This window comes from Zea mays, chromosome 5 (assembly GCF_902167145.1).
Source record: "Zea mays cultivar B73 chromosome 5, Zm-B73-REFERENCE-NAM-5.0, whole genome shotgun sequence".
Classification (NCBI taxonomy): domain Eukaryota; kingdom Viridiplantae; phylum Streptophyta; class Magnoliopsida; order Poales; family Poaceae; genus Zea; species Zea mays.
Genome location: NC_050100.1, coordinates 119,973,615 through 120,000,258, shown reverse-complemented (window position 1 = coordinate 120,000,258; position 26,644 = coordinate 119,973,615). Strand labels below are relative to the sequence as shown.

The 26,644-nt window shown below is 44.7% G+C and overlaps 1 protein-coding gene and 1 pseudogene across 1 annotated transcript; one reads left to right on the top strand and one right to left on the bottom strand.

The window, feature by feature from the left end:
- Window positions 1-6,196: 6,196 nt before the first annotated feature.
- Window positions 6,197-22,625, top strand: LOC103628410 (uncharacterized; annotated as a pseudogene).
- Window positions 22,626-23,399: 774 nt separating this feature from the next.
- On the bottom strand, window positions 23,400-25,006 carry LOC100284253 (F-box domain containing protein). The gene has a single exon (NM_001157148.2). It carries the CDS (start codon window positions 24,896-24,898, stop codon window positions 23,528-23,530), a length of 1,371 nt encoding a protein of 456 aa, NP_001150620.1. The 5' UTR covers window positions 24,899-25,006; the 3' UTR covers window positions 23,400-23,527.
- Window positions 25,007-26,644: the final 1,638 nt, after the last annotated feature.

The following is a 26,644-nucleotide window of genomic DNA, read 5'->3' as shown; positions in this document are numbered from 1 at the left end:
CGGAAAGTCCCCACACCGTCGTGCGCGCGAGTCCGTGATGGCATCTGAGGCAAAGAGACATTTGGGAAAAATATAACATGCCAGCACATACCATAATATTACATTACCAAAATGTAATTTTACAGACTCCAGCGTACAACATGACTTCATTACTTATTTTACATAGGTATAGTATCTAAACTATACTATACTAGTCTTCATCATCCTTTGTCGCTCCATTTCCTACCGCAGGAGACCGTTTGTCAGCCAGGTCCATGGAAGGAGGGGGCTTAAAAAGGTCCAACTCCTCATACAGTCCTTTGTTTGCTGTTCCCGATGATCCAGCTCCCATTGCAGCAGCGTCGGAAGGTACGTCCGGGTGCAGTCGAGCATACAGTACATGTACTTCCTCATGTAAGGTATTGCAGTATACTTGCAGACTGTCGAGGGCTGCACTAAGCTCAGTCACACGAGCTCGAGCTTTTGCTTCGCGGTCCCAAGCAACCGAACGTGAGTTGATGGCCCAATCAACCGCCAGATCCCGTTCAGAAAGCTGGACTTGCAAGCGTCTGACGTTAGCTGACAATTCAGCTATACGCTGACTGTCTTGTGCCCACACCCTATTTTGGTGACGTAGCTCCATCCGAAGCTGCTCCACTTTGGCTTCCAAGTCTCCAATTGGATCGTTGCTGTCGCTACTGCTTCCTTCATGTCTGGGAGCTAACTGATGACGAGGCACACCAAAAAGGTCTAGTGGACTTCCGCGCGGTGTTCCTCGTACCTGCCATATCTCCATAAGAGGGGAAGATTTATTAGTATAATTTTTTTAAACATGATGCATGCATAACCCAATAATTACAAAATCAACCTTCGTTGATCCCCAACTTCCTATATATTGCACTCTAATACCTGGTCTTAGAAGATGAGAGCTTCCAGAAAGTGGCAAGGTAAGAATGAAAGAATATTTCTAGATAAGTATTTGAAAATTCTTTTGAAGTGCTTCATAATATATGAAGAGATGGGGTTCGCTTCGATACCAGCTGTGACGGAACCTCCCAAGTTCTTAGACCCACCTATAGTTGTCCTTGTCCAACGGACCTTGGACAACCCTGTAGATGCACATAATCACTTGACAAGTTCGGTAACTGTATCCTTATTTCCTCGCCCAAGAGCGTTTCACCTGTCACGCAGATATTACATCACATCGGAGGAAAGAATAGTGGAAGCAATTACAATAACTTAATTTACATTAAGTATTATTGTTATTACAAAACCATGGTGTACGAGTGCATAAAGTATTATTATTACAGACTTGGGAGGCAAAAACCCCTCCCGCATAAAAGTATATTGTTTTTTGAGTGGGAGGGCAACATCCTCCCGCGGCTTTACTACTGAGGTTCTTCTTTGGGCACCACCTTAGAACAAAAATAGCAAAAGTCTGCTGTTTCCTCACCTACAACAACATGGGTTCGAAAACCCTGAGTACGGAGGGTACTTTCGCAAGTCTTACCCATCCAAAAGAAAAGACTCTCAAGGATATGCTCATTTGAGGGAGTTAAGGTAAGGCTGATCAATTACCAAAGACTCTGTTTTGCAGAAATGCTTACTAAAAGTGGATCCTTAAAAATCCAGTTTTATTAGCATGTTAAGTTATTACCTATAACTAGAATTCTTTTCTACCCTAGTTCAAGCACTTGACCTGTACTAGTCGTCTTTTTATCAACCCTGGAGTTTACTGGAATGCTACGTGTAGGGTAGTGACCAAATCTTCATATCCGAGAAGTAACGGCAATCCGAATCGATTAATACCCAGCTGGGGATCTCCAATCACACGATATAAGTAGCACTTAACCCTTGCATATGTCAACTCGCCACCGAGTTTCTTAAGACCAGACCGGGTTCACGCCAACCGAGAGCACAGATACACCACCGTCCAGCCTCTTGCCACGAAGGGTACACGCTACTCTCGCCATCTCTCCACTCCCATTGTGTGTTGTCCTTTCTGGTATTAGTCTGCCCGAGGCAAAGGTTACCCATGATGAGGCATGTGACCAGTTAAAAGGTCCTTGATCATCAAGCCTACATCGGTACGGTCCTTAATCGACTCAAACGGAGACACTACACCAAGACTCTCTTCTCGTGCAAGTCACCCGCCCGGTCTCAGCTTTATCATTTAACAACCCAAAGTTTGGTACTTGGCAGAGGTACATCTTGTGTGATGTTGAACCCATCACGGCCATGATGGATCCACCATCAAGTTTTATTTTTGAAAACATCCCATCCATTGTGAAGCATCGCCTTTTGTTTTAAAACAAAACATGTTTTTCTAAAGCAGGACTAAGCATTAGAAAAACTTTTAATAAAACAGGTAATCAAGGAATGGTAAACAGTTTCAAGGAAGGAAATGCAGCAATTGGTTTAGCACACAACTCCTTTCACCTAATGCATCATATAAGGTGATAAAGATTTTAAAACAGCAAGGAGGTGGCAAATGCACCGGGGCTTGCCTTGTGTTGTAGGGGAGTCGGGCTCTATTCCACAGATATCAAAATAAAAACAGTTCCCGGTAGGTGGATTTTCAGTTGATGGTGCAGTCTCCTCTTCTTCAAGAGTTACTTCTTCCTCGTTTTCTATACATAATCATATATAACCATCAATGCTCATGTGATGCTTATGAAATGCAATAATAATAGAGATACATCAAGTTGTATCTTGAATACAACTTTCCTTCACAGTGCACCAGAGAAACTAGGGTCTTCTAGGTCAACACTTTAGTAGAGTTAGACAGTTTTACCCTAAGGAACTAGGGTTTTGGGTTTGGGAATCAAACAATGTCCAACACATGTCAAACTTCACCCATGGGTTCTAATTATCAAGTTAAGTTTATCCAAAAAGTTTTATAATTTTTGGAGTCATCAAATAATTTCTAAAATTCCAAAAGTCTAGGTTTTGGCCTTCTTAAATACTAAACAATTCTTGGTTTGGACTAAAATTCTTGGAACTATTTTTATTAAATACTATGAGAATTTATGAGTCCAGCAAAATTGGTCTCATATTTTTATCATTTTTCTATAATTTCTTATGAATTTTCTAAGTCTGTCCAAAAAAGAAAAAGGAAAAAGATGAATAGTAATGGGCTGAAACTGGCCTCAGTCGGCCCACGTCCAGGGAAATGCACGTCCGCGCGCGCCCGCGTTGCCAGGTTTGCACAGAGGACCCTAGCTATTTGAAAAACCCATAAAGAGTCCTTGGCACTATTTCTCTGTGTCACTGACATTTGCAGTTAGGCGCCTCCCTTTCTATTTCTTTGCAAGTTGAGATCCCAGACCACGGCGGTGGAGCAGTGGCTCCGGTGAGCCTATACCGGCTGGAAAACGCAATGACCGGCGCTTAAGTGTGGCCGACACCTAATTCCACCCTCAATAACACTAATCCTTCAATCAATTTCAAAGTTCTAGCTCAAAATCTCTCTGTCCACGGTGATGGCGCACACCGAGGACAATCCAAGGTGTTCCCAGTGATCCAACATGGGCTAGTTCAATTGGCTGGGCCCATAAGCATCTATAGCACACATGGGTGTTGAAACGAGAGCGAGGAGGGCGTGAACGGACCTGCAGAGAGCTGGCCACTGCGTGGCGTTCACGGTGGCGTGGAAACCCGATTTGGGGGAAGATAGGAATTAGAGAGCTATGGTGGCTAATCGGGGGCAGGAGCGGGTGCTCTGGCTTCGTGATTACCTAACAGAGCTAGTGGTATGCTCAATTTATAGTGTCCAAGAGCGGTGGCTCCTAATTTTGGAATGGCATGCTGGCGGCCGGAGAGAGGGAAGGGTCACTGGAGTAAGTTATCGTGGCAGTCACCGTGGCAAGGCCTCCGGTGATGGATGGGCTTGCAACACAGGTTTACTGTGACGTGTTAAACCTCTCAAGCACGTGGCACCCGAGTGGCGGGCGGCAAACTCCGGTGAGGTTATCTGGACCGGCGATAAGGCAAGTGAGTACGGCGGCCAGCTCCCAATCTCATCTGCAGTGAAGATCTTTTCACCCCAAGGCGTTATCTGTGCGCCAACGGGCACGAATCGTATCGCCGGCGCGAATCTTGGCGTGGGGTAGCGGGCGGCAAGGTGCAACGCACCAAAGATCTTCTTCAGTTACTGTACAATCGAAACTCCATTAAGTCTATCTGACAGAGCATTTTACTAGGCTTTGATCTCTGATTTCCATATGATAACTTGTCAATCCCTCTGTAACAAATTTTTTGCCCTATAATTCAGCTACAATTCGATTATAGAAACCCTGGCCATTTACCTACTGGATTAAGCTCAAATCCACCCCAAAGTTCTTCAGTGTTCACTGTCAGTCACAATTCAGTCTTCTGACTCGACTGACAACCAAACTTTCTATCCATTATACTCCAATTTTTGTACAGCATCAAGGCTCAATCACTTAAGCAAAGTTATACTCCTATCATAGCTCTATAAAATTGATGTGTTGACCTAGGGCAAATTCCTTGGAGATTTAGAAATATATAGCTCCAATGTTGACCCCATTTACTGAAATTCAGACTTAAGCATATAAGGTTCATGGGGTACTTTTTGCAAATAGGTCCAATTTCCACTATTTAACTTGCAAATTCTCCAATATGAAAGATATTTGGTTTGAGGTGCTCTTTTACTTTGATATTTGCACTTTGGTCCAAAAGTGCCTAGAATTTACATTTAACCCCCTAGGGTTTCAATTAGGGTTTTTCTTGGGGTTTCTTTTAGGGTTTTGAGTACTTTAGGGTTTTGGTGCCACTAAAGTCCATCAACTTGATACCTTAGGAATATTTATCATGAATTTTGAGATTCTTACTCATTTGGGCCTCACTTTCATCCATAAGCCCTAATTCAGGGTTAAGTACCCTATCCTAGGGTTTATTACACACCAAGTCCTATCATTACAACTCTTTTGAATTTTTTACCTAGTGAATGAATTCTAGGTGTGTCAAACAAATGGAATGTTAATGCAAATGATGTCATGCTCAAGTTTTAGTGCTAGTAACACCAGGGGTTTTACAATATAGATCGTTGAAGTATTCCCGAGTGGCTGCATCGGTACAACTCCTTTTCTTCTCCTATCAGCATAAAGGTCTTCGCTTGGCAGGCCAGAACCGAGGCGGGAACGGCGACGTTCAGATGGCCTTGTTGAAGACTTGAGGGCCTAGTGGCTCGGGGAAAGGACTTCGGTCCTTCATGCTGTCGTATCGTCCGCCCCGCCGAGGGCGGTAGCCGAATGTTTCACGCTGTCGGGTGCGTCCACCGAGATGGTCATGGATTGCCTGGGGTTGGCGGTTGTCTAGGAGACAGTCGTGCACCGTGGGTGCCCTTTGCCTAGTATGCGTGGGATGCACTGAGGCTTCCCTCTCGAAGCGAGAGGACCTTGGCTGAAGGCTCGAAGCGGGTTCCCAGAGCTAAGAGGCAGAACTCTCAGCCTGTGGGACCGCGACGCATTCCAGAAGCCCCCCGAAGTTCGCTGTGGATGCAACGTCCCTCGGTGGTGGAGGGCTCCGGCATGGTGTAGAGCAAGAGCGAAGCCGCCGCTAGGCTATGGCTTGCCCGGTTGAGGACGGGGGGCTCAACGGCGTCGGTGTCTTCCTCAATGTGACAAAGGACGTCACGTGCCTTCGCCTGTGCGCCTCCATCGAGGGCCTTGCCCGCAGCCTCACCCTCCAAAGCTTGTTGTAGCTGCTGCAGGCGTTGTTGTTCTTCCCCGAGCTTATCGTGCAACTGTTGGAGCTGCTTGAGGTGAGCCTCATGGCTCCCTAGAGGAGTCTGGGCCCCGTCTGGGTTGTGCGGTGGAGGTTGGTCACCTTCCTGCGGCATGCCAAGGTGATCTCCTACCTCGAGGAGCTCTAGGTCGAAGTGGAAGCATTCCCGAGTCGGATCGTAATTCTCACACCGGAGTTGTAACCCTCTGAGCTTTCGGAGAGCATCTTGTTGCATGCATATAGAAACTATAGTATGGACTCGGGATCTCTCAGCCCCGAGAAATCCAGGGTGAAGCCTAGGCCATCTTCCGCCTCGGAGTCTAGGTTCCTGAGGGGAACGACAGCCCGATGTACATCTGTGTGATGGAGCTGGTGTCAAAACTCGGATGGAAGGGGATGGGGTTGAACACAGATGGTTCTCCCCCGTCCCCCCATGTCTCTCCAGGGAGCATTCGGCTCCTCCTGACCCATGGGTGGGAGGGCCGGCGCAGCTGGCATCCTTCGCTCGATGCCGTGGGGGAACAGTGTCTCCCACGTCGAAGGAGGTGGTGCCAGGAAGGTTAGTGTAGGTGTTGTTGGCAGCGCTCTAGGTGAAATGTTGACGTTGGCCAAATCCCTAGAGAGGGACTCAATGCCGTCATCATTCTCGGCGGCATCTCCAACGCACGGAGTGCCTTGTGGGGCACGATCGCGGTTGCTCCGTCTTTGCCTCCTGCGACGAGAATAGTGGCGACGAGAGCTTGGGCGCTCGAGGGGGACAGGTGGGAGGAGTACCATATCATACTCGATGCCCAAAGACATGAACTCAAGACTCTCGAACCTAATCGTCGTACCAAGCCTAAGCGGGTGGTGGGAACCTGCCATCTAGAGTGCTGGAGAGAACTGGGAGTGTTTCACGTGACAATCACCTACCTGGTGCGCCAACTATTGATATTTGGACCACGGGTCCTTAACCAACCAGTAAATGTGAAGCGTGGCCGACTCTAGATGGTGTGCGAGAGGACTCAAGTGATTATTCTGGTTCGGGCTGCTCAAGGCCCTACTTCCAGCAAAGAGGATGAGGCTTATATTATTCGCACCATGGTGCCTGTAGTAGGGGGTTACAAGCATAGCGGGAGAGGGGAAGTCCCCAAGTCCCTAGAGATGATTGAGGCCAGTGCCAATATCTAAGACGGAGTGGGGGAGCGTGTATTCGTCTACGTGCATCGATGAGTGGACACTGATGTCTTGGATCTCGATCCCCCATCCATGGAGGGAACCTTGCTCTATTTATACACCAAGGGTAGCGCCCTTAGTGAAGCTAGGTCTTGTATTCGTCTATGTGGTGCCTGCTGACTTCCCGTAGAGAGCCAAGGCCGAGACCGGGTGGTCGTCCGTATATCCGAGCCCCCGAGGGGGAGGCCGCCCATGCCATAGTGGTTGTAACAACGCCGGGGTATGGGTCAAAGGCTGCTTACGGGGTGTGTCATCGCCCTGGCATGTGATGACGTTGAGATTCTCTGCAGCACTCATCGAGATCAGAGCCCCTGCTTGGTTGACGTAGAAGTCTTCCCGAGGTGTTAGCCGAGCCGTCCCTTGACGTGGGCTATAGTCGGGCGGAGTGGCTGTCTGCGGGATTCGCAGCGTAGTCGATGGCCGAGGCCGAGCTCGGGTGAGGCAGAGAACTCGCTCAAGGACTGGACCCAAGGTCGGCGAGGCGGAGAGGTTGGGCCCAAAGGCCCGTCCGCTCGGCTTGTCGTATTTAGGCATCCCACCGGAGGACATCAGGCGGCGTGTGCGCACTGTTTGGCACAGACGTAATCATACCGTTGCGCTTAACATGATCGCTCTCTTGTCTTCCACTGTGCTCCGCTGCCACAGTGCGAGTTGGCACACACATTAAATGTGCATCTACCTTGCGTGTTTTTGAGTGCCCTTGTCCTATCTGCCTGAGGCGAGCTCGGGCGAGACGGACTGGGCTGAGGCGGCCTCGAGCGAGTCGATGTAAGCGGTGTCGACTTCGGGTGAGGCGGAGCCCTGCTCGAGGTGGGATACCCTCGGGGGATGTCTCGGCTTTTTATAGGTGGCTCAGTTGTCACCTCTCGGGAGTTTTAGCCCTTATTTCTCTGAGTGCATTTGTTAGGGGGTAATTCGGGTGTCCCTAATTATCGCCCCGACATATAGTGTGATTAATGCGTTAAATATGATATTAAGAGTATAAAATAGCTTCCCATGTCTAGGAATTAAATATGGATATTTAAAAAGTTGATATATTTAGAGACCTAATTTAAGTAAATGTTTAAGAATAATTTTTAATTAATAACATATTAAATTAATTTTAGGATTTTTTAAACTAATGGAGATGGTCTTCCCCATACTCTCTCCAACAATAAACTCTATATCGTTCTGAACTCTAAATCTGACGAACTCTGCCTCCTCTATAGTGTCCAACAATGAACTGTAAAACTTTATGTAAAATAGCGGATGGTACCTTCACATGCTACTCCTAGCGCATCACTGTGCACACGCTATACAGCTAGTCCCGCATCTTCATCTCTCCACTTTCCCTCCCGTGCACGTGATGCTTGTGGGACCCATAGACCATGGTGTAAACTAAACAACAGAAATTGATTTAAGTACACGTAAATGACGTTTTTACATGTAATTGCGAATTCATTTTTGGCAAACGAACCACAGATTATTTGTTAAAGTTAACCAACATGAATTAATATATATATATACGATAATCCTAGATAATTGATTTCCTAATTAATATACGTTCGCAAAATTGTCCAAGTGTCATTTTTGCATTAGTTAATTGCGTCATGTTCAAATTATATGTAAAAGAGTGAATTAAATGGTACTTTTGTAATGGTACTTTATGGATTATGTTAACATTGTAGAAATAGAGAATGAAATTTAGAGGATATTGCTGGAGATGGAAAAAATATAGAGAATAGAATCTTTTAGAGGGTGTTGTAAAGTATAAGAAATATTTCTTTAGATGATGAAATTTAGGAAACACTAGCTTCTGGAGTATTTTTAGGGATATATTGCATCAGGAACCTGGAATGATATAATCCATCTACTCCTATGCTGCAACCACATTCTTCATAGATCACGCTCCAGCGTCCTCGCTCGTTCTCTACGCCAGGTGCCCAGGTCTTCTCGGGTCCCTTCGCCGGCGAAGAGCACCACCTTGTACGCCCTCCCCTCTCCCTTCCTGTTGCGTGAAACGGTGCACCCCAAACCCTAACTTATTATCTGTATTCGGATCTGATCTAAGGCCCCGTTTGGTTAGGGGTGACTAAAGTTTAGTGACTAAATTTTAGTCACTTTTAGTCCCTAAAGAAGCAAACATGGTGACTAAAATAGGGTGACTAAACTTTAGTTCTTTAGTCACCAAGGGGTAAAGGGACTAAAGTAGTATTTTTACCTTATTTGCCCTCTCAACTTTCTTCTTATAGCAAACATCCATTAATTAATAGGGGTAAAACAGTCATTATTCATAGCAATTAATGCTCTTTAGTTCGGTTTAGTTACTGGAACCAAACAGGGTACTTTAGCAACTAAACTTTAGTCACTAAAATTTAGTCTAGTGACTAAAGGAACCAAACAGGGCCTAATTATAAGTGTAGATACATGTATTATTGTATGGGCTTCGATTGCTTTGCAGAAGTTACGTATTAGCCCATATCCTTTACTGGTTGCGCCTCTGCTTTTCACTGGTGACATGCTGTGAAATCAGGGGCGGATGTAGAAATTTTTACTAATGATGTCACAGTGCAATTGATGTGTAAAAAATGTTCCAATTTCAATTCAATTTGTACTACCATATAATGTAACATTAAGTCAAAATAACATTATTTAAACAAAGTCAAGTATTTACCTCTCATAGAAGCATTCTGTGGTTGCGATTCTTCATCTTTTGAAAGCGATCAATTATAACAGCATCGGAAATTGTAGCTATCATGGCATGCTCAACAAAGCAAATGATACAGTCATTCATAAACTGATTACCAATGCGATTACATAGTATCGTCTTCACAATTTTCATTGCAGAGAAGCACCTTTCAACAGATGCAGTAGCAACCGGCAAAACAAGTGCTAGCTTTAGAAGACGATAGACCAGAGGAAAAGCAAGATGCTTCTTTGTGCCCACCATCAATTTAGCAAGTTCAGTAATAGTATTCAGATTAGAGAATCTTTCATCAGCTTGTATATTGTCAATGTAAATTGGAAGTTCATGAGCAAGATCCTTCAATTGCTCTAGACTGAAATCATCGAAATAGTGCTTAGCTAATTCCATTAAGCTCTCCAAATTGAAGTTGCCAAAAGAATCCTTCGGGCTAAGATCAGCCATGTAAGTTAGCAAATTAGAATTTGTTTCACCAAAGCGATCATTGAACTCAATGAGTAGCAAGTCAATAACTGAGTTTAAACAATCCCATCTATAATGTTGATAGTTAGTTCGATTTGACTTTTTCCTTGGTTTATGGCGATCAATGTACTCCTCTTCCATGTCCAACTTTGGAATATCATGTTGTTCACAAAATGAATATATTGTCTTTATCAAAGGTTCCCAACCGTCATCTCTAATTTGTTGAAATTTTTGCTTTGTTAATTTTACCTCTGTCATGGCCTCCAATATATCCTGATCCTTCCTTTGTAAACAAAGTGATAGAGAATTTGCATAGCCCAGGATCATCAACATCATGTGTAAATGAAACACAAAATCAAAATCCTTGAGATAATCTAGTAGCCCACGAGCTTGGCGTCTCTTTTTGTCATTTGGGCCATGCTTTTCCACATATTCAAGAACCTCAATAACAGAACGAAACAAGCTATTAAGACTCTTGAGAGTCTTATAGTGAGAGCACCACCGTGTGTCTCCAGGTCTTTGAAGAGATTGTTCTTGGTTCAATCCTGTTCCAGTACTAATCTGTCCACTGCCTATTGCTTTTTTTACTCTATCTTGTTGACTTTGTCGTATCATGTCTTTTCTTTTGCAAGAAGCTCCAGCCACATTAAGTAGAAGAGATATCATGTCAAAAAAATCACTAATATCATCATTCTTTTTAGCTACTGCCACAATGACTAACTGAAGTTGGTGGGCAAAACAGTGGACATAATATGCTGACCCATTGTCTTTCATAATCAGAGCTCTCAATCCGTTGAACTCACCTCTCATATTGCTTGCTCCATCATAACCTTGGCCTCTAACTTGTTTCCAACTCAATTTATACTTACAAAATAAAGCATCAATATTTGACTTGAGACATGAAGCTGTTGTCTCAGTGACATGGACAACACCGATAAGTCTTTCCTTGAGTTCTCCATCCTAATCTCTTCTTGTAGCTTAATGCCAGGATACTCTATTATTCTTTTTCTATCAACCGGATCATACGGAAGTTCATCTAAATTAACATCTTTTGGTGATAGTATTGAAGAAGAACGAGTCAGAACATTAATGTTTGATGCGCCTTGATCTCTATGTGAAGATCCTTCACTACTAGTTGCTGGAGGTAATTTTCTCTTCAAGAATCGTTCCATCATATTCATATTTCCTATAAAATTTGCCAAATTAAATTACTAACTGTCTACACATGTATGCACTGCGCTAAGCAACTAGGGTATAGAAAAAAATTAAATACTCAACCTGTACGGTTGTGGTTGTACCTGCGATCGTGTACGCACTGCGCTAAGCAACTAGGGTATAGAAAAAAAATAAATACTCAACCTGACAACATGTACCTGCGATCGCGGCTGCTAGGGAGTTGGAAAACCGAACTATGGGTTGCCTCCTTGAGTCCTTGTCAATCACGACAAGCGTGAGCAGGCGGGGGCGGTGACAAGGTCTAGCTGCTGGCGGCTCCAGGCTGTAGTTGCTGGTGTGAGATACAGGAGAAAGAAAATGAAACGGCAGGCTGCGGGCAGGTCTGGCTGCTCAAGCATCACCGATGGGCAATGGGCTGTGAAACACAGGCACGCAGCAGGCTTGAACTTTAGTACTTTATGGATGGGCTAGTCAAAAGAAAATGCATGTGGGCCTGGACTGAGAGAGGCCGGATTGATGTCCAACTACACTATGGGCTGCTGTCATCTTTGGTGAATACTAACAAATATTACAGACTTCCGTTAAAAGCATTGATGTCCATGGACAGCACTTGGACCAACGTGGCTCCGCCCCTGTGTGAAATCATGTTGAAATATCATACGAAATGGAGTTTGGTTGCAGCACAAAGTGGTATGTCTTTGTGCCATTAATTGTTCGTGTTGTTTGTTGTATGATTGGTACCATTTCAGCCAGACTATTGATTGAGGCTACATCTATTGGTGAACAATTTAGATCAGGTGGCTTCATATATCATGGGGAAAAGTAATTATCTATCAATGGAAATACATAAATGTTATCCTGGTGATGGAATTGATTGTAGTCTTGAACCTCAATTACCAACTTGTGAAGCGAAGGTTATCCCTGTAGTTTTTTTCGTTGGGAGAAAACTTGCTTAGGACTTTCCTGCTTCTATGTAGGTATAGGGATTGGATTTGGGGTAGAAATGTGTAGTAAAATAGAACTGCATTGAGAAATGGATTAATGATGGAAGCTAAAATAACGTATTTGCTATCAAAAAATGGTGATATGTCTTTGATGTAGTCCACTGATCTAAAATTGGAGCTAAGGTTGGATAGGTTAATATGTATTATACACGAACATGTGAGTGATCAATAGTACACCCTAAATGTGAGTGAGGGAGGGCAAAGCATATTGGTTGCATGCCATGCTTTGATCTCCTATATGTTCCTTTTTTGTTTAGAACTTCTAGATTTGATATGCTTGTGCAGTGTGCACCTTTTATTATTTCCATCTAAGGCCTTGTTTGGTTAATCCTGTTACTGATAGTCGCCTAGAGGGGGGTGAATAGGCAAATCTGAAATTTATAAACTTTAAGCACAACTACAAGCCGGGGTTAGCGTTAGAAATAAAGTCGAGTCCGAAAGAGAGGGCGAAAACAAATCACAAGCAAATAAAGGCGGATGACACAGTGATTTGTTTTACCGAGGTTCGGTTCTTGCAAACCTACTCCCCGTTGAGGTGGTCACAAAGACCGGGTCTCTTTCAACCCTTTCCCTCTCTCAACCGATCACTAAGACCGACGAGCTTTTCTCCTCAATCAAATGGGTCACTTTGACCCCACAAGGACCACCACAACTTGGTGTCTCTTGCTTTGATTACAAAGGTGTTGAGAACAAGAATGGGGAAGAAGAAAAGCGATCCAAGGACAAGAGCTCAAAGAACACGAGCACAAACTCTCTCTCTAGTCACTATTTACTTGGAGTGGAAATGAGACTTGGAGAGGCTTTGATTCTATTGAATTTGTGTCTTGTATTGATTGCACTAGCTCTTGTATTGAATGTGAAGTCTGAAAAACTTGGATGCCTTGAAGTGTGGTGGTTGGGGGGTATTTATAGCCCCACCCACCAAAATATCTATTGGGGAGGCTGTCTGTCGATTGGCGCACCGGACAGTCCGGTGCGCCACCGGACACTGTCCAGTGCGCCAGCCACGTCACCCAACCGTTAGAGTTCGACCGTTGGAGCTCTGACAGATGGGGCCATCGGACAGTCACTGTTCACTGTCCGGTGCGCCTTTTGGCGCCTGCTCTGACTCTGCGCGCTGTGTCCGTGCATTGTAGCGCTTTTTAGGTTTCCATTGGAGTCGACCGTTGTGCTGTAGTTGTTGCTCCTCTGGCACATCGGACAGTCTGGTGCCACACCGGACAGTCCAGTGAATTATAGCGGAGTGGCATTTCCAGAAACCCAAAGGTGACGAGTTCGAGTTGATCCACCCTGGTGCACCAGACACTGTCCGGTGCGCCAGACCAGGGCAGCCTTCGGTTTCTTTTGCTCCTTTCTTTTTGAACCCAAACTTTAACTCTTTTATTGGTCTGTGTTGAATCTTTGGCACCTGCAGAACTTATAATCTAGAGCAAACTACTTAGTCCAAATATTTGTGTTGGGCAATTCAACCACCAAAATCATTTAAGAAAAGGTTTGACCCTATTTCCCTTTCAATCTCCCCCTTTTTGGTGATTGATGCCAACACAAACGAAAGCAAATATATAAGTGCAGAATTGAACTAGTTTGCATAAGGTAAGTGCAAAGGTTGCTTGGAATTAAACCAATTTATACTTTCATAAGATATGCATGGATTGCTTTCTTCTAATTCAACATTTTGGACCACGCTTGCACCACTAGTTTTGTTTTTGCAAATGTTTTTGAAAATTCTTTTTTAAAGTCTCTTTGCAATTAGTCAAAGGTATATGAATAAGATTTCGAGAAGCATTTTCAAGATTTGAAATTTTCTCCCCCTGTTTCAAATGCTTTTCCTTTGACTAAACAAAACTCCCCCTTAATGAAATTCTCCTCTTAGTGTTCAAGAGGGTTTTACAAATTGAAAGAAGATCAAATACTTTATATACCAATTTTTGAAAAACCCCTCCTTTAAAATATAGATACCAAAAGAGATATAATTTATTAGAGGAATACTAATTTCAAAGATACCAATTGAAGATATTTAAAAACTCAAACTTTGTTTTGAAAAATTTGAAATTAAAATTGGCGTGGTGGTGCGGTCCTTTTGCTTTGGGCTAATACTCTCTCCCCCTTTGGCATTAACCACCAAATACGGAGTCTTTAGAGCCCTTTTTAAAGTCTCTTCCTCGTTGGCAAACAATATATGAGTGAAGATTATACCAAAGTGGAGAGCAATGCGGAGTGACGGCGAAGGGTAAATAACACCGGTAGAGTGGAGTGGAAGCCTTGTCTTCGCCGAAGACTCCATTTCCCTTTCAATCTATGACTTAGCATAAGAATTTACTTGAAAAACACATTAGTCATAGCACATGAAAGAGATATGATCAAAGGTACATAAATGAGTTATGTGTGCAAAATATCAATAAAAATTCCAAGAATCAAGAATGTTTAGCTCATTCCTAGGTTTGGTAAATGTTTTCTCATCTAATGGCTTGGTAAAGATATCGGATAATTGTTCTTTGGTGCTAACATAAGCAATCTCGATATCCCCACTTTGTTGGTGATCCCTCAAAAAGTGATACCGAATGGCTATGTGCTTAGTGCGGCTGTGCTCAACGGGATTATCCGCCATGCGGATTGCACTCTCATTATCACATAGGAGAGGGACTTTGGTTAATTTGTAGCCATACTCCCTAAGGGTTTGCCTCATCCAAAGCAATTGCGCGCAACAATGTCCTGCGGCAATGTACTCGGCTTCGGCGGTGGAAAGAGCTACTGAGTTTTGCTTCTTTGAAGCCCAAGACACCATGGATCTTCCCAGAAACTGACAAGTCCCTGATGCGCTCTTCCTATCAATTTTACACCCTGCCCAATCAGCATCTGAATAACCTATTAAATCAAAAGTGGATCCCTTGGGGTTCCAAAGGCCAGACATAGGAGTATGAACTAAATATCTCAAGATTCGTTTCACGGCCCTAAGGTGAACTTCCTTAGGATCGGCTTGGAATCTTGCACACATGCATACAGAAAGCATAATATCCGGTCGAGATGCACATAAATAGAGTAAGGATCCTATCATCGACCAGTATACCTTTTGATCTACGGATTTACCTCCCGTGTCGAGGTCGAGATGCCCATTGGTTCCCATGGGTGTCTTGATGGGTTGGCATCCTTCATTCCAAACTTGGTGAGTATGTCTTGAATGTACTTCGTTTGGCTGATGAAGGTGCCCTCTTGGAGTTGCTTTACTTGAAATCCTAAGAAATACTTCAACTCCCCCATCATAGACATCTCGAATTTTTGAATCATGATCCTACTGAACTCTTCACAAGTAGATTTGTTAGTAGACCCAAACATGATATCATCAACATAAATTTGGCATACAAACAAATCATTTACAATAGTTTTAGTAAAGAGTGTAGGATCGGCTTTGCCGACTTTTAAGCCATTAGTGATAAGAAAATCTCTTAGACATTCATACCATGCTCTTGAGGCTTGCTTGAGCCCATAAAGCGCCTTAGAGAGTTTGTAAACATGGTTAGGGTACTCACTATCTTCAAAGCTGGGAGGTTGCTCAACATAGACCTCCTCCTTAATTGGTCCATTGAGGAAAGCACTTTTCACGTCCATTTGGTAAAGCTTAAAGCCATGGTAAATAGTATAGGCAAGTAATATACGAATTGACTCAAGCCTAGCTACGGGTGCATAGGTTTCACCGAAATCCAAACCTTCAACTTGTGAATAGCCCTTGGCCACAAGTCGGGCTTTGTTCCTTGTCACCACACCATGCTCATCTTGCTTGTTGCGGAAGACCCACTTGGTTCCTACAACATTTTGATTAGGACGTGGAACAAGATGTCATACCTCATTCCTCATGAAGTTGTTGAGTTCCTCTTGCATTGCCAACACCCAATCTGAATCCCTTAATGCGTCTTCCACCCTGTATGGCTCAATAGAAGACACAAAGGAGTAATGTTCACAAAAATGAGCGACACGAGATCGAGTGGTTACCCCCTTATGAATATCGCCGAGGATGGAGTTCACGGGGTGATCTCGTTGTATCGCTTGGTGGACTCTTGGGTGTGGCAGTTTTGGATCTTGTTCATCTTCCTTGTCTTGATTATTGTCATCTCCCCTTATCATTTCCCTCCTCTTGAGGTGGCTCATCTTCTTGATCCTCATTCTCATCATCTTGAGCATAATCCTCATCTTGGGTTGGTGGAGATGATTGCATGGAAGATGATGGTTGATCTTGTGCTTGTGGAGGCTCTTCGGATTCCTTAGGACACACATCCCCAATGGACATGTTCCTTAGCGCGACGCGTTGAGCCTCTTCATCATCTAGCTCATCAAGATCAACTTGCTCCACTTGGGAGCCATTAGTCTCATCAAACTCAATGTCACAAGAAACTTCAACTAGTCCAGTGGACTTGTTAAAGACTCTATATGCCCTTGTGTTTGAGTCATAACCAAGTAAAAAACCTTCTACAGCCTTAGGGGCAAATTTAGATTTTCTACATCTTTTAACAAGAATAAAACATTTGCTACCAAAGACTCTAAAATATGAAACATTGGGCTTTTTACCGATGAGGAGTTCATATGATGTCTTCTTGAGGATTCAGTGAAGGTAGACACAGTTGATGGCGTAGCAAGCGGTGTTGATTGCTTCCGCCCAAAACCGGTCCGAAGTCTTGTACTCATCAAGCATGGTCCTCGCCATGTCAAGTATAGTTCTATTCTTCCTCTCTACTACACCATTTTGTTATGGTGTGTAGGGAGAAGAGAATTCATGCTTGATGCCCTCGTCCTCAAGAAAGCCTTCAATTTGAGAGTTCTTGAACTTTGTTTCATTGTCGCTTCTAATCTTTTTGATCCTTAAGTCGAACTCATTTTGAGCCTGTCTCAAGAATGCCTTTAAGGTCTCTTAGGTTTGAGATTTATCCTGCAAAAAGAATACCCAAGTGAAGCGAGAATAATCATCTATAATTACAAGACAATACTTACTCCCGCCGATGCTTATGTAAGCTATCGGGCCGAATAGATACATGTGGAGTAGCTCAAGCGGCCTGTCGGTCATCATGATGTTCTTGTGTGGATGATGAACACCAACTTGCTTCCCTGCTTGACATGCGCTACGAACCCTGTCTTTCTCAAAACAAACATTGGTTAGTCCCAAAATGTGTTCTCCCTTTAGAAGCTTGTGAAGATTCTTAATCCCAACATGGGCTTGTCGGCGATGCGAGAGCCAACCCATATTAGTCTTAGCAATTAAGCAAGTATCGAGTTCAGCTCTATTAAAATCAACTAAGTATAGCTAACCCTCTAATACTCCCTTAAATGCTACTGAATCATCACTTCTTCTAAAGACAGTAACACCTATATCCATAAAAAGACAGTTGTAAATCATTTTGCATAATTGAGAAACAGAAAGCAAGTTATAATCTAAAGAATCTACAAGAAAAACATTGAAAATAGAATGGTCAGGTGATATAGCAATTTTACCAAGTCCTTTGACCAAACCTTGATTTCCATCCCCGAATGTGATAGCTCTTTGGGGATCTTGGTTTTTCTCAAAGGAGGAGAACATCCTTTTCTCCCCTGTCATGTGGTTTGTGCACCCGCCATCAAAGATCCAACTTGAGCCCCCGGATGCATAAACCTACAAAACAAGTTTAGGCCTTGTTCTTAGGTACCCAAACGGTCTTGGGTCCTTTGACATTAGAAACAAGCACCTTGGGTACCCAAACACAAGTCTTGGAGCCCTTGTGTTTGCCCCCAACATATTTGGCAACTACTTTGCCTGATTTGTTAGTTAAAACATAAGAAGCATCAAAAGTCTTAAATGAAATGTTAGGTTCATTTGATGTAATAGGAGATTTCTTTTTAGGCAATTTAACATGAGTGGATTGCCTAGAACTAGATGCCTCACTCTTATACATAAAAGCATGATGAGAGCCAGAGTGAGACTTCCTAGAATGAATTCTCCTAATTTTGTGTTCGGGATAACCAACAGTATATAAAATGTATCCCTCGTTATCCTAAACCATGGGAGCCTTACCCTTAATCAAATTAGACAATTCCTTGGGGACATTAAGCTTGACATTGTCTCCCTTTTGGAAGCCAATGACATCCTTAATGCCAGGGCGTCTCCCACTATAAAGCATACTTCTAGCAAATTTAAATTTTTCATTTTCTATTTCATGCTCATTAATTTTGCTAGTTAGTTGTGCTATGTGATCATTTTGTTGTTTAATTAAAGCTAGGTGATCATGAATAGCATCAACATTAATATCTCTACATCTCATGCAAATAGAAACATGATCAACGGTGGATGTAGATGGTTTGCAAACATTTAATTCATCAATCTTAGCATGTAACATGGCGTTTTCATTTCTAAGATTGGAAACAATATCATTGCAAACATTTAAATTCTTAGCCTTAGCAATTAGTTTATCATTCTCAATTTTAAGCCTAGAAATTGATTCATTTAATTTGTCAATCTTAGCAAGCAAACTAGCATTATCATTTTTAAGATTGGCAAAAGAATCATCACAAACATTTAACTTCTCAACCTTAGCAATTAATTTAGCATTCTCAAATTTAAGGTTGGATATTGTGTCATGGCAAGTGCTTAGCTTACTAGTCAATTTTTCACATTTTTCTACTTCCTGAGCATAAACATTTTTAACCTTAACATGCTTCTTATTTTCCTTAATAAGGAAGTCCTCTTGGCTATCCAAGAGTTCATCCTTCTCATGAATAGCGCCTATAAATTCATTTAATTTTTCCTTTTGTTGCATGTTTAGGTTGGCAAAAAGAGCAAGCAAACTATCTTCATCATCACTAGAGTTATCCTCATCACTAGATGTTGCATATTTAGTGGAGGCTCTAGATTTTACCTTCTTTTTGTCGTTCTTTGCCATGAGGCACTTGTGGCCGACGTTGGGGAAGAGGAGACCTTTGTTGACGGCGATGTTGGCAGCGTCCTCGTCGGAGGAGGAGTCGGTGGAGCTCTCATCGGAGTCCCATTCCCGACACACGTGGGCATCACCGCCCTTCTTCTTGTAGTACCTCTTCTTTTCCTTCCTCTTTCCCTTCTTGTTGTCGCCCCTGTCACTATCACTAGACAATGGACATTTAGCAATAAAATGACCGGGCTTACCACATTTGTAGCACACTTTCTTGGAGCGGGGTTTGTAATCTTTCCCCTCCTTTGCTTGAGGATTTAGCGAAAGCTTTTGATGATTAGCGTCATCTCCTCGTTGTCGAGCTTGGAGGCGTCGATGGGGAGCCTACTTGACGTAGACTCTTCTTTCTCCTCCGTCGCTTTGAATGCGACGGGTTGCACCTCGGGTGTGGAGGTGGCACCTCGCTCGATGATTTGTTTGGAGCCTTTGATCATCAATTCAAAGCTCACAAACTTTCCTATAACCTACTCGGGAGACATTAGCTTGTATCTAAGATCACCATGAATTAATTGAACTTGTGTAGGGTTAAGAAACACAAGTGATCTTAGAATAACCTTGACTATTTCATGGTCATCCCATTTTGTGCTCTCGAGGTTGTGCACTTGGTTGACCAAGATCTTGAGCCGGTTGTACATAGCTTGTAGCTGCTCTCCTTGGTTGAGCATGAACCGACCGAGCTCCCCCTCGATCGTTTCCCTCTTGGTGATCTTGGTTACCTCGTCTCCTTCGTGTGTGGTCTTTAGTACGTCCCAAATCTCTTTGGCACTCTTCAACCCTTGCACCTTATTATACTCCTCTTGACTTAGAGAGGTGAGGATTATAGTAGTTGCTTGGGAATTGAAGTGCCGGATTTGGGCGACTTCGTCCGCATCATAATCTTCATCCCCTACGGATGGTACCTGTGCTCCAAATTCAACAATGTCCCATATGCTTGTGTGGAGTGAGGTTAGGTGATACCTCATCAAATCACTCCACCTACTATAATTTTCACCATAAAAAACTGGTGGTTTGCCTAATGGGACGGAAAGTAAAGGAGTATGTTTAGAAATGCGAGGGTAGCGTAGGGGGATCTTACTAAACTTCTTGCGCTCATGGCGCTTAGAAGTGACGGACAGCGTGTCGGAGCCGGAGGTGGAAGGCGATGAAGAATCGGTCTCGTAGTAGACCACTTTCTTTATTTTCTTCTTCTTGTCGCCACTCTGGTGCGACTTGACGCGGGGAGGTGATTCCTCCCTCTTCTTGTTACCGGACTCTCCCGATGGGGCTTTCCCGTGGCTTGTGACGGGCTTCTCGCCGGTCACCATCTCCTTCTTGGCGTGATCTCCCGATATCACTTCGAGCGGTTAGGCTCTAATGAAGTACCGGGCTCCGATACCAATTGATAGTCGCCTAGAGGGGGGTGAATAGGCAAATCTGAAATTTATAAACTTTAAGCACAACTACAAGCCGGGGTTAGCGTTAGAAATAAAGTCGAGTCTGAAAGAGAGGGCGAAAACAAATCACAAGCAAATGAAGGCGGATGACACGGTGATTTGTTTTAACGAGGTTCAGTTCTTGCAAATCTACTCCCCGTTGAGGTGGTCACAAAGACCGGGTCTCTTTCAATCCTTTCCCTCTCTCAACCGATCACTAGGACCGGCGAGCTTTTCTCCTCAATCAAATGGGTCACTTAGACCCCACAAGGACCACCACAACTTGGTGTCTCTTGCTTTGATTGCAAAGGTGGTGAGAACAAGAATGGGGAAGAAGAAAAGTGATCCAAGGACAAGAGCTCAAAGAACACGAGCAAAAACTCTCTCTCTAGTCACTATTTGCTTGGAGTGGAAATGGATCTTGGAGAGGCTTTGATTCTATTGAATTTGTGTCTTGTATTGATTGCACTAGCTCTTGTATTGAATGTGAAGTCTGAAAAACTTGGATGCCTTGAAGTGTGGTGGTTGGGGGTATTTATAGCCCCACCCACGAAAATGGCCGTTGGGGAGGCTGTCTGTCGATGGGCACACCGGACAGTCCGGTACGCCAGCCACGTCACCCAACCGTTAGGGTTTGACCGTTGAAGCTCTGACAGATGGGGCCACCGGACAGTCCGGTGGTGCACCGGACAGTCACTGTTCACTGTCCAGTGCGCCTTCTGGCGCCTGCTCTGACTATGTGCGCTCTGTCCGCGCGCTGTAGCGCTTTTCAGGTTTCCGTTGGAGTCGACCGTTGCGCTGTAGCCGTTGCTCCGCTAGCACACCGGACAGTCCGGTGCCACACCGGACAGTCCGATGAATTATAACGGAGTGACATTTCCAGAAACCCGAAGGTGACGAGATCGAGTTGATCCACCCTGGTGCACCGGGCACTGTCCGGTGGCACACCGGACAGTCCGGTGCGCCAGACCTGGGCAGCCTTCGGTTTCTTTTGCTCCTTTCTTTTTGAACCCAAACCTTAACTCTTTTATTGGTTTGTGTTGAACCTTTGGCACCTGTAAAACTTATAATTTAGAACAAACTAGTGAGTCCAAATATTTGTGTTGGGCAATTCAACCACCAAAATCATTTAAGGAAAGGTTTGACCCTATTTCCCTTTCAGTTACTCATGAATTGGATTAGATTGGAAAAAATTAAGAAGAAGATTGACTTGCTTGGGATTTAAACCTATCTAATCCCACTCGATCCATATGGATTGCGAGCTTACCGAAAATCGCTAAGTTGAAAGTTTAAAACTTTTTATTACTTTATCAAAGTGATACAACTATAATGTTTTTTATGGTAGTCAGAACAAGCTTGATCGTGGCCTATTCCACATGTACACGTTTGATCCTGCCACAATGAATTTCAGAAGCGTGGAGCTTGTGTTCTCAAGTAGGTTTGAGATGTCAGGCCCCTGCAATGGCTTGCTGTGTGCCTATGATATATATGGCGATGCTGAGGTCTTGAATCCCACAACAAGGAAGCATTTGAGGCTGCCAGATTCAATACTCAAGTCACGGTCTCTTTACTCTGAATATTTTGTTGGATTTGTGCACTCCACAAATCAGTACAAGGTGGTCAATGTCTCTCACCGTGTGTTCTTGACATATGCAATATGCACTATTGGTGCAGGTGCACTGTCATGGAGGATACTACATGAATCTGCAGAGCTCCTAAAGGCAACGGAGGCAGTAATTTTTAATGATGGCATGTATTGGTTACTTCTCAATGAGGCTTCCTCCTATTTTTCTCGAGAAATCCTGACAACATGTCAGATGAAAGGTTCTAAAAAATTGCCATCCCAGATTCTGTAAAAGACCAGAATTTGGAACTATTTGAGGGGGAAGGAAAGCTTTATTTGCTGTCATTGCATTCTGATGGATCCAACAATATAGTGTCAGGTATTTGGGTAGCAGACTTGACTCATCAGAGCTGGATCCACTTGCAGACTATATGGTAACCGTTCTTGTCTGGCAGAACCATCCTCAGCGGACCCTAGGCCATCTTTCTGTGGTGCAGGATCATCCTCTATTCCTCTGCAAGCCATGGGCGATCTTCTGGTCTCACTGGATGGTCCTCAGCTGATCTTGAGCAATCCTTTAAAACATAGAGCAAGCTAGGAGCATCTGGCATGTTGATCTATGGATTATCCTCTAGACTGTACAGCAGTTGGTTCCTTTTGCCCAATACAAGCTGCCATCTTTTGTGTAGAAGGTGGAATGCTGTATTTGCTCATCTCTATGGTTCCATTGAAAGCAACCATGGCAATGTTACAGAGTGCAGGAGAAAATCAAGAAACATCAAGATCATGTGACGCGGCTATGACTGTATATGCGTTGAAAAATGTTGAGGTTGTTGTTTGCTTTGTAGTTTATACTAAAAACTCGCTGGGGAGGGAAAGACCGTCCTCCCGGTATTCCGTATAAGAAGATCCCGGTATTCCATATAAGAAGAGACCGAAACAATGGTTCTGGCCGAGAAAATCTTCGAACCCTAGCCCCCTATCACTAACCGGGCGGCGTCAACTGTCCACTCGGTAACAGTCTAACCAGAGGGTGGTGCACAGGACATCGCAACCCGAGAGCGGATGGGGTACAACAAAGGGATTTTTTTTAACCAATCCTGAAAATTAGCTCCCGATAGGAATCGAACCCATGACTTAGAGGTGCTACTCGAAAGTTATTAATCGCTAGTCTAGAGACCCTTTCGCGTTTGCTTTGTACAAACTCTATCTGTATGTATGTATGCGTTGCATTTGTAAACAAACTGGACGAGTACAAGTGTTGCTTATACATGTTACATACAGACGGACGGCTCTGAAGCTGTAACATAATTCATTTTGTCTCAGTAACATCAAGCTTCTCACACAGTGGGCAAGGACAGCGACGGCGGGAAGCCGAAGTATGGCCAGCAGCACTCGCCGGCAGCACTGCCGGCGCACCGTGCTCGGCAGATCTTTTGGAGCTGGAAACTCTTGACGTCGATCTTGAATAGCTCGGCGTCCCTGATGCGGTGGCTTCCCATGAATACCGACTTCTTCTCGCCGACTTCAATGATGAGGCCAACGTTGAGGCACCCGTTGGCCGTGCCCCGGAGGCAGAAAGACCGGTGGTCTGACGGCCACGGCAGCTGGATCGTCTTCTCCAGCTGCCACCGCTTCGTGTCGCCGGCGGCTTCCTTGTCGTGCACGATCGTATAGTAGTGTAGATTGGCTTTGCCGTCGGGGTGGTGGAAACCGTGCGCGAATACGCCAAGCTTCCCGTCCGGGGCCTCCACGACTGCGACGTGCTCCTCCCAGTAGCCGGCCGGCGACGGGATCATCGCGAGGGAGAGCTCCATGGTGCGCCCGTCGAGCACGAGCCAGCGGCTGGTGAGGCAGTCCACCCAGTAGAAGCAGCCGTGCGCGTAGTGGCGGCGGTTCCAGACGGTGCTGATGGGGGCCATGGGGCAGCTGAACGGGGAGCGGTGCCTGCGCCAGATGAAGCAGTTCGGCGACTCGAGCGCACGCCATCGTCCGTCGCGCGACGAGAAGGCGAAGGCCACCATCTTCCTCGGGGAGCGGGCCGTCCAGAACACGGTGAGAGGTGGGTCCGCGTCGACGTCGTCCGCGCCGCAGGTCTCGGCGGGCGCGAGGAAGGGCTCGCACGCGCGGCGGCCGCCGAAGACGGTGAGCACGCTGTGGACGGTGTCGGCGAGGTCCTCCGGAATGGGCGGGAGCAGGACGTAGCGTCGGGACAGCGGGTCGCAGACGGCGAGCTCGGTGAAGACGGTGCTCCCGGTTCCCGAAGGCACGCGGTCGAGGAGGAAGCGGCCGTCGCGGTAGTCCCGGACCATCCACTCGGCAGCCTCAGACCCAGCCGTGGCGGAGGGGTCCGCTGGGAGGAACCCAAACGAGAAGTCGGCCGCAGCGGCGACGGCGCTGGCGGTGGACGCCGCCGGGTGCGGGGGCTCGGTGGGGTGGAAGCCCGAGCCGTCGCCTCCACCTCTGCCGCCGTCGGGGACGAGAGGGAAGGTGAAGACCCCGAGGAGCGATCCGGGATCCCTATGCAGCGAGCGGTGGCGGCGGAGGAAGCGCGGGGAGGCGACGAGCGCGTGGAAGGCGCAGCTCGCCACCGCGGCGCGCGCCAGCGCCGAGCGCGACGGCAGGCGGAGCAGGATCTCGCCCGTGATGTCGTCGGGGATCTCGCGGGCCGGCTCCTCTCCGCCGCAGTCGCCTGCCTCGCGGCCGGCCATGGCGCACTGGATCGGCTGAGCCGAGCTTCGAGCAGGTTGGGAGCTGTGCGCTGTCACTGGGTGAAAGAGACAAAGAGAGGCGTGGCGGGCGTGAGCAGCTAGCTGGATGCGTGCGGGCCGCGCGGGCTAATAAATTTATCCAAAGTGAGCCGTGAGTTGTGGTTTGTGGCGTGGTCGGCTGCGTGGGCGAATCGCCAAAGTCGTGTCATGTGGGCCCATATACACTTATATAGAAGTTGAACATAATACAAATTTTCCTCTTGTTCAACTTAAAAAGTTTGAGATTCCATAAGACATTCAAAAGGTTAGGGTTTCTTTAGGAGGAGTAGAAAAAAATCGAGTCCTATGGGAACCGAAGGAGATTCATAATAAAGGAGCAAATCTCTATTTTGAATAGCAATAGATTTTCTTCTCACCGATCTCTTCCAATTTCCTTGTTACCAAACAAGCCTTCTAAAACATCCTTACTATTCAAAGAAAATTTTATCCAAGTTTATTTAGGAGTAAGGGATTAAAGGGGATCAAAGAGACTAAAATCCTTGTGTTATTTAAAATAGGAAGTGATTTTAGCATCTTCAATCTCCTTACTCCTAAACAAGACCTCAATCCCCTCCGAACCCTCTTCTTCGGTCCCCTCAAGCCCCTTCTCTCAAACAAGCTCTTGAACAATTATAGATATTATTGGTCTATTTTTTTATTATAAAAGTTTATAACTATATACAAGACATTAAAAAATAAATAGGTGTATATGCCAATGGTTCGATTTTTTTCTCAACATTATTTCATCATCCTTCTAGCCTTTCCGTTTCAAAATTCTATCCTGTAGACCCGACCAGTAAAGAAGTCTAGAATACACTTATTCATCCTCTACATCTAGTGCTCAAAGTTAGGATGTTCCTTGCTCAAAGTTAGGACGTTCCTCGCCGTCATAACTTGTGTCCATCCTATTTTGGACTAAATTACGTCATAACTTGGGTCCATCCTATTTTGGACTAAATTATTTCAAGCCGGGACAGTACATATTAATTTCGTGCCATGTCGTATTGACCCAAATATAAAAAATTTATATATGGGATGCTCAAATGCACGGTGAGCCCATCATCGTGCTGTGGTGGCCTAAGCACAACACAGAAAAAATTATATATTACATATTCAAATTATTTATATGTTTGATGTAGATCCAATGATATGAAAGAATTAGTAGTAGCTAGATGAATGATGAATTGGTTTGCTTCTTGATGCTTCCTCGTGGATAATACAATACCCTACAATACTCCTAAGTGAAAGCTACACCAGTCTCCATATGCTTGCGGAGTAAAATTTGTTAAGCTAAGAGCCACCCACAATGAAGGAATGGTAAACTAGAATAACTCAACATACTCATTACCATTTCTATTAGTGTCCAATTTCTTTTTTCCGCTATTGAAAGGAAAATGGGCAATTAATTCATTTCTACTTTTTTGTGATTGAATGACCAACAAAACATCTTGGACTAATTTGTTTATTATGGCCTATTTGGGAGCAAAGTATTTTTGCAGTTTTTATACAATACCATGGTTTTGGGTAATACTGTAGTATTTTATGCCTAACGTGTTTGGTTGCAATTCTGAAAACTATGTTGTATCCAAACAATGTTTCTCAAAACCATGGTATTTTTGGAGCTACCAAAACTACGTTATTGCCATGACAATTGCAAAGTATAGTATTGTAAGTTCATGGTTTTGAGAAACATGGTTGCCAAATAGG